The sequence below is a fragment of the Abramis brama genome, assembly GCF_963993115.1.
Source record: "Abramis brama genome assembly, chromosome: 10".
Taxonomy (NCBI): domain Eukaryota; kingdom Metazoa; phylum Chordata; class Actinopteri; order Cypriniformes; family Leuciscidae; genus Abramis; species Abramis brama.
This window is the reverse complement of record NC_139972.1, coordinates 39632574-39645693: the sequence shown is the minus strand read 5'-3', so window position 1 is coordinate 39645693 and position 13120 is coordinate 39632574. Positions and strand designations below refer to the sequence as shown.

The 13120-nt window shown below is 39.0% G+C and overlaps 1 protein-coding gene across 3 annotated transcripts in view; it reads left to right on the top strand.

Moving 5' to 3' along the window:
• limk1a (LIM domain kinase 1a) overlaps positions 1-13120 on the top strand; it is a 74227-nt gene that overhangs the window by 25315 nt on the left and 35792 nt on the right. Inside the window, exon 1 of one of the 3 annotated variants that reach the window (XM_084127601.1) lies at positions 99-395. The exons of the other annotated variants lie outside the window; for them this stretch is intronic. Within the exon in view, the coding sequence (XP_083983727.1) occupies positions 196-395 (200 nt within the window). The 5' untranslated portion in view covers positions 99-195. Of the gene's footprint in view, positions 1-98; positions 396-13120 lie in introns of those variants that run through there. 3 annotated transcript variants of the gene reach the window in all.

The window sequence follows — 13120 nt, the reverse complement described above, 5'->3', positions numbered from 1 at the left end:
ATTGTGACACGATACATTGTGGCAGCCCTACTACCTACTGGTACTGGTACTGGTACTGGTACTGGTACTACCAGTATGTTTGACAACCCTAATCACAGTGGTACACCGTCCAAAACAAAAGCCATGGCTGGCGTTAGGCGCTTGTAGTGAGTGCTGTAGGAAGACAGGAAGTGTTGCTGATCGAGAGCTGGTGTCATGGGGTCACAGCGGCTCCCGAGGAGTGTGTGCGCGAGTGAGTGCATCACAGCACAGGAAATGAGCAGACCTCACCAGAGACGAGCGCTTCTGTGTTCAGACATGAGCGATCCTCCTGAAGCCCGTCAGACGGTGCGAGCGCTCCGAGGACAGATGATCTCCTGCAGGAACCAGCGCTACCGGCGCGTGAAAGGCAGAAAGTAAGTCTGGACCGTGTCCTTCACTCCAGCTCTCTCGGTCTAGTCAGGGTTTGGACTCTCGCACTGCTCTGTTTTTGCATTCACATTCTTGGTGCTGGTGTGAATTCGGATTGTGTGGGATTGTGTCAACAAAACGCTTCGGTCATTGTAAGTGAATCTTTTCGTTGGAAGTAATTTTTCTCATGGTTCGTGCATCTGATGATCAGTTAGGAAGGGTGTGTGTCGCCTGTAGTTTCACTTCTGTTTTTTTCCCCAATGTTTCAGTTGTGTTTGTGTAGGATGATTGTGTCTCTTGAATTGTGTTTTTGATACAGTACTTCAGTTATTTATTAACTAGTTTGATAAGCCCATCAGCAGCAGTGTCTTTTCTCATCCGGTGGGCAACTTTTTCTTTCTCGACTACTCATTTTTACTAGTCAGCCAGTCGTGCAGATTAGTAGGACTGGTCAGCAAGTCAGTGTTTACATTATGCTGACCCATAATCCCACATCTGGACAACATCAGAGAGTTTTGTGCCGTACTGTACTGGCCTGACACTGCAATTCTGACATAAGATGAGGAATTTATGAGGTTAAGCTGATCAATATTTTCATATCATAAGCAATAATTCATAAACACTGATCAATGTGACTACGTGCTGACGTTATATTATTTGCTACAGGATTGAATTGATCTCCCAGTGTCACAATGATGTTTTTGTCTTGGCAAAAAAAAAAAGAAGCTTTCAAGCTAATAAAGCAAAGCAGCATGGTTATGTTCGACTGCATTTAACTGATGTGCTGTGTAGTGTGTGTGCATGTCAGACCCGTCTTCAGTGTGTTTGAGAGCAGACGCATGCGCATGCTGACAGAAACAACAGGGGCGACTGCTAGCGGTTAGGAAACGTTACCCGCAACAAGCACAGTTCATTTCTGTGTAAAGCCCTATTAAACCGCTAGAGTACTGCAATATGTAGAGCAGATGAATATAATCATATGCGATATCACACAGGAACTTGTGCACTTTTACCATACATTTTACAGTAATTTGTAGTTCTTGCATTGTGAAAAATTATATGATCAATAAGTTATGACAACATATGTTTTTACATTGCTTTAGCTCATCAAAATAAGTTAAGCAATTTTAAACTTTTTTATACGTTGTACAAGATTCAACTCATTTTTTAAGTCAGTTTAATGTAATTTTAGTTGATATGGCTTAAATCCAAGTTGATTGTACTTAAAAATGTAAGGCAGACTCTTTTTTTTTTTTACAGTGTTCTTGCAAAAAGCATAAATTGTACATTATTTTGCAGATGTTAGAATGTGATTCCATCTACAATTTTTCTCTATATGTTAAAAGTACCTGTAGACAATATTTTTATAGTAGCAAGAACTTTACAAATGTTTTACAACGTAATTGTCTCTATAGTGGGTGTAAATGTCTGCACCCCCTGTTAAAGTGCAGCTTTATGAGATCTAAACAAACGAGTTCAAGTAAAATCATGTGCTAGTTGAGCTGTGAGCACAGGTCATTTTAAATCAGTTTTCTTTCCTTAAATTACTCTATTTATTTGTCACTTAATATTGCATTGAAGGTGGAAAAAGATTTTCCTTGGTTTCATCTTTTACATCTGAAGAAGCTGCAATGTTAGCAGGGGTGTGTAGAACAAGTGTAGAACTGTTATTGAACGAGTCATTGTTACACACATCTGTTGAGTCGAAGCACATTCATCATGTGTCGCAGGGCTCTACACTTACTTTTTGAACAAGGAGCACTGGTGCGCCTAAATAAAAATTTTTAGGAGCACAGACAAATATTTGGGGGCACAGTCATTTTTGTTGTATAAGTTTATCATTATAGTTATCATTATCATTATACTGAAGATTTAGGCCTAAATAACTGATCTCCCAGTAATATAGTGTCCTACTCTGCCCCTCCTCATAGGCGTCGATTTTGGGGGGGGGGGGCGGGGGGGACGCGTACCCACCAGATTTCGTCATGAGTCATTTTGTACCCACCACTTTTAACTTCCATCCATATTAATTTGACTTTTGGTTCGATTTTTTTTTACCGTTTTCAGTGGTTATGAGGAGCAATATGAGAGAGAAATTTGGTAATCATTGTCTGACCCAACAAAAAAACATTATAATATTCATTTTATTTTATTTTTCGTGTTCGCATTTATGAGGGAAAAAACAACGTGTCAGTTCTCGGGTACGGACGTGAGCGCTCTGAAAGCGGCACTAAAAGACTGCTTTAAAACTTTCACAGAGACCTCAAACAGAACAGCTGCCTTTCTTTAAATTGAATTTCGTTTTGTATTAATTATATCTTAATTTGAATCAATGTTTCATGAACCAATTGCCTGGATTTAATAAGTAAATATAGCAGAATCACGACATGGAGGCGCCGGCGAGTGAACTGGAGTTCGTCTCATAAATGAACCGAAACTCAGCGTATAATGCACATTCATATTCACAGCGTATTTAGACACATTTAGACACATTCATAATCATTACTTTTACCGGTTCTTTGTGGCAAGCTTTATGCGTGCGGTCGTGCGCTTGAGTGCGGCTATACGTAAACGCTCATTATCCTGTAGGCTATAAGTAATTAAATTAATATAAAGGGGCGATTTGTCCACGAATGACTTAAATAAACAACTAGCCTACTAGTCGACTAGAAAAAAAACTTTTAGTCGGAAGCAGCCCTTATTCCACATATTTTCAATTTCGAACCAGGCAACGGGACATCTGGGTTGAGCGAGCGACCCTGCGGAATAAACGAGCGGAGCGGAATATTCAGAAATGCGCTCTCCACTCACGAGCTCTGATCGGAACAAACCTGAACCTCACTGTCTGCTGAACTTGCGCAGAAACATCAAAATATAACCAGCTTTTTAATATGTTTTTTTAAAACTAAACACTATTTTAGCACAAATTATGAGCTTATTGGCGATTTTTTATTATAATTATTGACAAAATTCGAATAGGCTATAGTAAAAAAAATTTTTTTTTTTTTTTTACGTTTTGGGTGGGCCTGTTGAAAAGTGCCTGAGCTACAGGACATCGTCTTTCAAAACAACCTGCGCGAAAGAGAGAGAAAAAAATGAATGCGTCATTGTACCCAGCACTTCTGAAAATGCACTTCCGAATGCGTCTCTGTCCCCAGCACATTTCAAACCAAACTGACGGCCATGCTCATGATGATGTATTTGCAGCTGTTTCTATAGAAAAATGCTGTGTCACTCGCACGAGTGCGCCCAAATATTTTTTCACGTTCGCACGCCGAAATATTTACTCGCATGTGCGAGTGAAATGGGCGCACTGTAGAGCCCTGTGTCGTGTGAATGTTAATGAGCTGATGTGTCCTGGTCGGCATCTCCTCAGCTGTGCTGATCTCAGTGAGCCACAACACAACTCCCGCAGCTCCTTCTTGAGTGTGTAAAGCGTACAGCGTTTGCTGTGATCACACACGTGTGCTGCTGCTGTAAGTGAACGGCTCACTGTATGAATGTCTATCTTTATCATTGACTCACCCTGCTGTTGTTCTAATGCAGTATGACCTCTTTATTTTTCAGACCACAAAAGGAGAATTTAAAAGAAATGTCCCGCTCGCGCTCGTCCATATAATAGCAGTGAATAGCGACCAGTATCCAGCATTAAAGGGTACCTAACACACACACAGTTTCTGCCAATCTCATGTTCATCTTGAGTACCTATAGAGTAGTATTGCATCCTTCATATCTCTGAAGAGTCTTTAGTTTTATCAGATTTATAAAAGACAGATATGCTGTACCGGTTCTTTCTGAAAACACTCCAGATCCTGTGGGCAGAGCTAAAGAGTCACACACACAATACATCATTGCATTATCCCTGGATTATGTTTGATTCACGTTGTTCACATTAAATGCACTTATGCGCCGATTGCCAACAAAACAAAACAAAACCGCCTGTGATTCCCACTCATGACCGGGATCTTTTATCGCTGGGATCGCTCCATCTTTCAGTTTTAAACGATCTGATTTGATTTGATAACTGGGCCTTGTTATCAAACATTCGTCACCGAAATGCCGGGAACAAACAAACACACTTGTACAACTCTGTTGCTGCCCCAGAAAAACTACCTGCATCCACTGTTCCCGTAACGCTGGCTTCTTTGGGAAGCTGAACAATGTTATCTTTCCCTCACAACCAAAAACACACTGATTTCATGGTGTAAAAACAAAATGACAGCCCTGCCAACGCCGCCCGTGACCCGAATGTCACCCTTTATGACGTCATACAGGGCCATACTCGAAAAAAAAAACTATCCGAAGCTTTTACGAATCCTGAAGGAGTGTATTTGGCACAGAAACACTCGTCATACGTCCAACTGAATTTTTGTCATGTTTAGCATGAACCCAACTCTTTACCAGTGTAAATAAGTCAGAATGCATGAAATGGCATTAGACATCCCCTTTAAAAAATAGACACAAATGTTTTTTTGCAGAATGATCCCATGCGACGCGTCGTATATTCAGTGTCGTAAGTGTTCAGTGGGTAAACGATCAGGTTTAGTGAAAATAAACCAAAATATAATGTTATTATTGAACAGAAATCCTGACCTTGGCCGTTGGTCTCAAGATTAATATAAACGTGGCATGAAATACAACGCCTAGAAATCCCCCAAAAAGTATCTGTGCTCTTTCTCCGGATTATGACAGTCAGAATGAAAGTTGGCAGCGGTGAACTCGATAACAAACACCACGGATATGTTCACCTCAGGGAAGAAGATGCATGGACTGTGTCTCAAGTCCATTTCTATCTTGATTTCTCACAACACACGTGCTGTTTCTGACGAGTGGGAGTGAGCGTGCGGCACAGAAGACCGATGGCCAAGGTCAGGATAACGCATTATATCTCGATTTGTTATATCGTTTACCCCCCGAAAACTTGGAATATACGACACGTGTCGCATGGGATCATTCTGTGGTGCTTGTGCGTCTTTTTTTAAAGCTTGATGTCGGTCGATATTCGGGACGTTTTTGTTTTATTCTCCTTTTGTGTTCTGTAAAAAAAGAGTTCATACTGCATGATTTGCAGACGACATTGGTCTGACTACGCTCAGACTTATAAAATCCCTAAAAACTGCCATAATATATATATCGTTTTATCGTCCAGCCCTAGCAGTGAACTGTAGTTGTGTTTCTGTGCAGATGCAGAAACACACACCGGATAATAAGCTTGTGTCAGGCACATGTGATGCGTCACATCCGCTGCTGTTTTATGCTGATAAACACTGCGTTATTCTGTGTTTATAATGATTGTAATAACGACTGCTCCTCACATTCTCTGCTTGCTTCAAGAGTTCGTTTCAGCCTCAGTCAAATGCTTTTCTTGTCCGCTGAAGAGTGCTGGTCTTCTGTGGGATCATTTACTGTGAGGGCAGTTCATTCTCTCTGCAGACTGGCAGAATGAGCAGCGGAGCACTGCATTCTGGGAAGGGCTTAGTAAGCACAAAGAAAGCACTGGCATGCAAAACGGTTCGCACAGGACACCCCCAATATGCGAGACACGTCTAATACTGTTAAAGAGAGCAGCAACACAACATGACAAAACACGCTCTGTTCTCACAGTTTGCACTGATGTGACTCTCGCTCATTTGATGAGAAGAGTCTGATCGTCTGGTTTACGGCCGTCAAGTTCCAAATAAAAAGAGAAATAATAAAGCACGTTTATCTTTGACTGGATTGCATGAGGAACTTGAAGCATTATAAAATTTCAAACAAAGATCCATTGTGATCCGAACTGTCGCTCAACCACATATTCGGGATTCCTGTTGGCGCTCCGCCCTGAACATGACATCACTGCTCTCTTCTGATGACATCATCACCCAGTGCTGAAGTGATGACAGAAAAACTGCCTCATGATCCCTGAGGACTGGCACAGGGAGCTCACTTTCCCAGGGATCATTGTCATTTTTATTCAGCCATTGATCAGAATTAGACAGTCTGCCCGTCAACTCCATCAGTGTTTTATCAACTAGTCGATCGCATTTCAACGACACAAAGGGCGTGAGTTTCTAGCGTCACTTCCATATCAGTCTCTCTTCTTTCACACAAGAGTGTTCTTCTCTTTTAAACTACTAATATTAAATGAATAAAACTGATATTGCCAGCATTCAACAGCGTGACAAGCCCTTGAAATGTAGAATATAATAAATAAATACACAATATTTGTTCCAGTAATAATATTCCAAACTTTTTTTTTTGGAACGCAATAATCACCCAGAATGATTTTTTTTTTTTTTTTTTTCATGTTGAGAATCAGTGTTTCTTATTAGGACTTGGTCTTAGCAACATCACACATCTCTATTACTGTACCTTATGTTACAAAACAATCTAACAGTTAAACTCCACTTTTAGTCAAAGGCTTCGTCCGGATCAGATGGAGTAGATCGAGTCCACCAACACACCCAAACCTCTTCATGGGTCGACATTTCACTCGGTAACATTAGGATTAGGTTTTGATTTATATGCGGTTTAATATTTGCTTATCTTGTTAGCTTAAGCAATGCTTTCATCGCTTGTTTCTGCTGCTTCTTCTTGTTTTTGAGTCTGGAGACTCTGTACTCTTTAAGAAGATGCGTAATAGCGTAGGGTTGGGTATCCTTTGAATTTGAACAATTCCTATTCCGATTCTTCTTATCGGTTCCTAATTTCAATTCCAATACGGTAAAAAAAAAAAAAAAAAAAAAAAACGCGTGTAACATATATCATTCAATATCAACAAATATCATTCACATTTATTTTTAATCTTATTGTAAAACATTTCATTGTAGCTGAATATCATGAGCAGGCTAAAGAACATCAATACAAGGAACGTTTGCCTGTGGTTTAAAAATACCATAGAAAAACAACTAGAGTAACTAATATAAATTTAAATCATAATTAAAGACAAGTAAACACTCAGTCATTAAAAAAGAACAAAAAAAATGATCAATCGCAGCAAATAAATGCAACTGAACAAAGACACGATTGGAATAAACAGTGTTTTAAGATTTTCAGGTACACAAACTAATCAAATGTGAAATAACACTGTACTTTATAAATAAAATATACATTACAAATATAGTTACAAAAGTTATTCAGTCAAGAACAGCGAGTGGATTTTCTCTTTTTGTGTTATTATAGAGACGGCTGCAGGAATATTACTCTGCTGTCACTTTAAGAGCTGCACAATACACTGTTACTCATGGGCAGCGTCTCACGCTTGAATGCTTCAGAGTCATATTGAAATGCACACAAAGGAATCAATGAGGAATCGAAATGTTCATTTTATAACAAGTATCCGATTCCTCACCAAGTATTCGATTCCAGGATTGAAATCGATTTTCGATTCCCAACCCTATAATAGCGCCCCCTACAGTATAGCAATGAAAACATGGATAGCCATGAAATTCGCTCCGTGGCGGGGAAAGGGTTAACCTCTCGTACCGTACCCACATGGCAATGCCGGCGATCACCGGTGAGTGTTGCACAGGAAAACAACACACTGTCTGCAGAAAATGTACATATCTGGTTCTTTTGTGGAGTGGTTATTGTAAATGGGTTATTTTATTTTCAACTCCTCTGAGCTTTTGTGACAAATACAGAACTTTCCCCCACTCGGTGGGACGTGTGTGTATTTGTGGTTACATGGTGAGTCAAAGTGAAACTATGATACTTTGACACACTTGGCCTTTATCAGGCTCATGCACTCTCTGTGAAAATGGCGAGCTCACATTCAGGTTTGAGGAGTCCTCATCAGAGTTGGCGCAGTGTTGTGTAGAGGAATGAGGAAAGGCAGCCTTATCTCTCCTTATCTTTGCCTTTCCCTCTTTACTTCATCTCTTACTCAATGTTGCCACAGTTTCCAGCACAACACTAGAGTAAACCTGTGGTTGCTGGCTGTTTTTCAACTCGGTCATCACTAGAAGACATTAAAATGACACAACTGTCCTCAAAGCTTGTGGCACTGTTGAATTAGATCCAGTATTCATTTGTGTAATTTTACTTTCAGAATTAAACGTTAAATGTTGTTAACCATGGTCATATTCCTGATGTTAACAAAAGTGTTATGTGGAGAAATCGACCAATATTGATTTTTTTTTTTTTATAACCGATAATTTGTATGTTTTTATGTCAGATAACTGATATGCAGAACCAATATTTGTTTCATGTTTTACTTCTGTTTTTGATAAATTTCATTTTTGATTAATAATGATAAAAATCTTAATAATAAAAAAAATACATCAGCAACAATAATATTATTAACAATAGGCAAAAATTATTTATTATTTTTCGATAATTGACTATTGAGTCTATCAACCTTTGCATAAATGTAATCATTTTAAACTCTGGTTTAGGTGTTTATTATTTATTAGGTATTGTTTAAACTGTTAACAAATTTTATTTCGATATGAAGTCTAATAAAAGTTTAACAAAAAATGGTAATTAACGAATAAAAATCACAAACATGACATTTGTAAATAAAATTATTTTAGATAAACACTTGAATTATATGTCATATACTTGAGGAAATATGATGAGGAAATGCAGTGAATTGAAAATCAAATGAAGTCATGCTATCGGAGTTTCAGGGCTGTCCCGTGTATATACGTGGCGTATTGGGTAAAATGAAAATAAAAATATACAAATACCATTTTAAATGACTTCTGTTTCTGAATAAATAAAGCATTAAAAAAAATAGCCTGGTGTTTTTGCTCCGAACGAACCAATTGGTTTTTAATTCCTGATAACAGAAGAATAACAGTCTACATCATTTCATGAAAAACGGCACTAGAAATGTTGTAATTAACAAAATTAATCAGAAAAGACATAACGAAATGTATCTACTCAGAGGATAACGGCAAAAAGAGAATGTGAAAGTGAAACAATATTTTATTCAAGATACATTGCTGCGGAATCAACACACATTTATCATTCCTATCAATCACCATCATTTCTACCTTCACCATGAACCTAAAATTTGCACAAGCTCCAGAGTTAAACATAAACTCTGGATCAAACTCTGAGTTGAACCTGATCTAAACTGGGTTACATTCATTTGGGTTTGTTAACTCTAAACCTGCACTGAAACTCAAGTTTGTTCAGCTAGTGTCGTTTCCCCTCATAACTCAGTGCTGTAACGGCGTCTTGTGCGATTCTTAATGTTTGATTCTTCCATAGGTGAATCAGATATGCTTAAATATCAGGAAAAAAATATTGGTAAAACCAATTATCAGATGATTTCTTATTATGTGGCAGTGAAATCAAAAATCAATATGAACTCAATTCAGAACAAATTCTTCCAGGACCAAATGATCCGAGTTACTGTTATAGGCTGTCAATTATTTTGTCTTCTCTTATTTCTAGTAAGAATTCTCTTTTATTTTAGAGAAACATTGGAGACAAATTGATAGTTGATTAATGAGCCATAACAGCAAACGCTGTTCTCCTGAAACATGAAGTCCTGTGGGTCGGTCCTGTTTGGTGTTGTTTTGGTTTCCTGACCCAGGGCTGGGATCAGCAGACGGGCGATGAACTGGCGATGATGGTCTGCTTTAATGAAGTGTTTCCTCCTTCAGTTAGAGATGTGAGAGCCAGCTCTGATGGGGCAGATCCGAGACAGCACTGAAGTCAGACGGATCGAGGGAATGATTAACAGCATCCTGTCCGTCTCTGCTTTCATCATTAGAGGCTGATAACAGAGCCCTGGGGATCACACATCATAGATTACCCAGCATCCCCCACGTCTGCCCGAGCGGATTGGTTTCATCAGTCTAATGGACAGTCCTCCATTGACAAACACTTCACTTTCATTCAGCCCGATACTTTAGCTGTGCTTGCATCTCTTTTACTGTTGCTTTGTGATTTAATCAAACTTAAAGGAGTAGTTCACTTCAGAATTTAAATCTCCTGATAATTTACTCTCCCCCACGTCATCCCAGATGATCATGTCTTTCTGTCTTCAGTCGGAAAGAAATTAAGGTTTTTGAGGAAAATATTCCTTTTCTCCATATAATGGACTTCAAATGTCAGTTTCAGTGCAGCTTTAAAGTCTCTACACGATCCCAGCCGAGGAATAAGAGTCTTATCTAGACAAACCACCGCTCATTTTCTAAAAAAAATAAACATTTATATACTTTTTAACCACAAATGCTCGTCTTGCATGTCCATGACTTACGCATTACGTAATCACGTTGAAAGGTCACGCGTGACGTAAGTGGAAGTATCGACCTAGTGTTTACAAAGCCAACGTGCAAAGACCAAGTCAAACGTCTTTTACAAAAAATTAAATTAAAAATAAAAGATAAAACAACGATGTTGGACGATTTTTCGCCCTACCCTACATTTTCTGCCTACATCAGGTCACCGCCTGACCTTTCCAACATGATTACGTAATGTGTGAAGTCGTGGACGTGCAGGACGAGCATTTGTGGTTAGAACGTATATAAAAGTAACTTTTTTTGTAGATAATGAGCGATGGTTTGTCTAGATAAGACCCTTATTCCTCGGCTGGGACCGTGTAGAGCCTTTGAAGGTGCACTAAAACTGCAGTTTGCACCTTCAAACCGTTAGACCCCATTGAAGTCCACTATACGGAGAAAAATCCTGGAATGTTTTCCTCAAAAACCCTTAATTTCTTTTCGACTGAAGACGGAAAGACATGAACATCTTGGATGACGTGGGGTTGAGTAAATCATCAGGAGATTTTAATTCTGAAGTGAAGTAATCCTAAAAGCAGACAGCATTAAGCTGCGGTGGCGTCTCACCTCACAACACCAGTGATTCCTCACATTTACTGTATTACTGCAGATCTGGACCTGGTGGACAAACAGCTCTCAGACTCTCTGGAGATGACGTCGGTTGTTTTGACAAAAATGTAAGGAGTAGTTGGCCTTTGACTCATTTCTATATATCTGTATCTTGTCTGGGGAAATGGTGTTCAAACTATTATCATCACTGCATGTGCTATTATAAAGAATTATAAACGAGCTGAAACATGTACTTCTCTCCCTAAAGACAGGCAAATTACGGGACACATCAGCTTTCTTTGGCTTTCCCAGACGAGTAGAAACGGTCAAGTTGTTCCTTCTTTCCTCTTTATTTGCATTCATTGTGGCCACTCTGCCCTGTGCCGATCATTGAGTAAACGGGAATTGGTTTAATAAAGCCTTTGACATGGTAACTCGCCAGTCTATAGTCCATTGTTAAGAGGACAAATGCATTTCCTGGTTGCACATGAATATAGTAGTGACAATTCAAGTTCAGTTCACGGCAGTTCCTTAATGATGCGGCTCACATACAAATAAGGCAAAATTTGAGATAAAAAACAGGAACGACTCCACACTGTGACTTTAGATAACAACATTTGCCAAGTGCATTTAAAGGGATAGTTCACGCAAAAATAAAAGGTTACACTTTATTTTAATGTGTCCCTGTTACAGTGTACTTATAGATTTAAGTACTGAGTAATAATAATTAAATGCATGTACTTACTATAGGGTTTGGGTAGGATCAGGATTTGGTTGAGGGTTAGTTGCATGTACAGTAATTATGCCTGATTTATAGTTATTACTATAGTAAATACATGTAACATGTGTAACAAGGACACATTAAAATAAAGTGTAACCAAATAAAAATTCTGTCATCATTTACTCGCCCTCAAATTGTTCTAAACCTCCATGAATTTCTTTCTTCTGCTGAACACAAAAGAAGATATTTGGAAGAATATGTGTAACCTAACAGCTGTAGGGCACCATTGACTTCTATACATTTTTTTTTCCATACTATGGAAGTCAGTTGAACCCCACAGCTGTTTGGTTACACATATTCTTCACACAGGTTTGGAATAACTTTAGTGTGAGTAAATGGTGACAGAATTTTCATTTTTGGGTGAACTATCCCTTTAATGTAATAACTGTAAAATACAGTATAATTGCATTTCTGTGAAGAAACATTGGTCAATGGCAACTTCCAGTGTTTAAAGTTTCTTTACTGCTTCCTTGAAGTCATTGAGTTCTCATTTAGGTCCTATGGCGTGAGAAGGTAATGCTGAAGTACACTGCCTCTTCTTCACTCTGATCAGCTGATTTCCATCCATGTGATGATGATATGCAAAACACACTGTACTCGAACTGATTGTTGTACTGATTAACAACTCACTTACCCCTTTTTGTCATAATGAGGTAAAGACATATATTATCTTGACATACATTGATTTGGAAAGGGTTTCGATCAGGAGAGGTCTGTTTTTCTGCTCCTGTCACAGAGGGCATGATGGGTTGGCAGGGGTCATTGTGTGGCAGATGGTCATGAATGAGCTGGACTCCCTCAGGCTGTGATCAGATCAATCCAGAGGACAGTGAGAGATCCGCCTCTGGCTGCTGTTATGACACCAATGATGGATCATCTGACGTCATGCTGAAGCTCAGTCTCTTGTCAGCTGTGCTGAAACATGTTCTTACTGAGTTATAACAGTATTATCATGTTCATGAAGGCATCATTTTGTTTCCTGGTGTAATCCATTGTTAGTAGGCATGTCACACCGGGAGGGGTTGGAGATATCAGGGAGCAGGGTTTTGAAATAGGTTTTGAATACTCTCTCGCTTTTCACTTTCGCCATCACGCTTAATCTGTGCATAAGGAACGACCGCACATTTTACAAGATAACATATTTGTCACTGACGCTCAGGATCTGTCGCACACCAAATCCTCC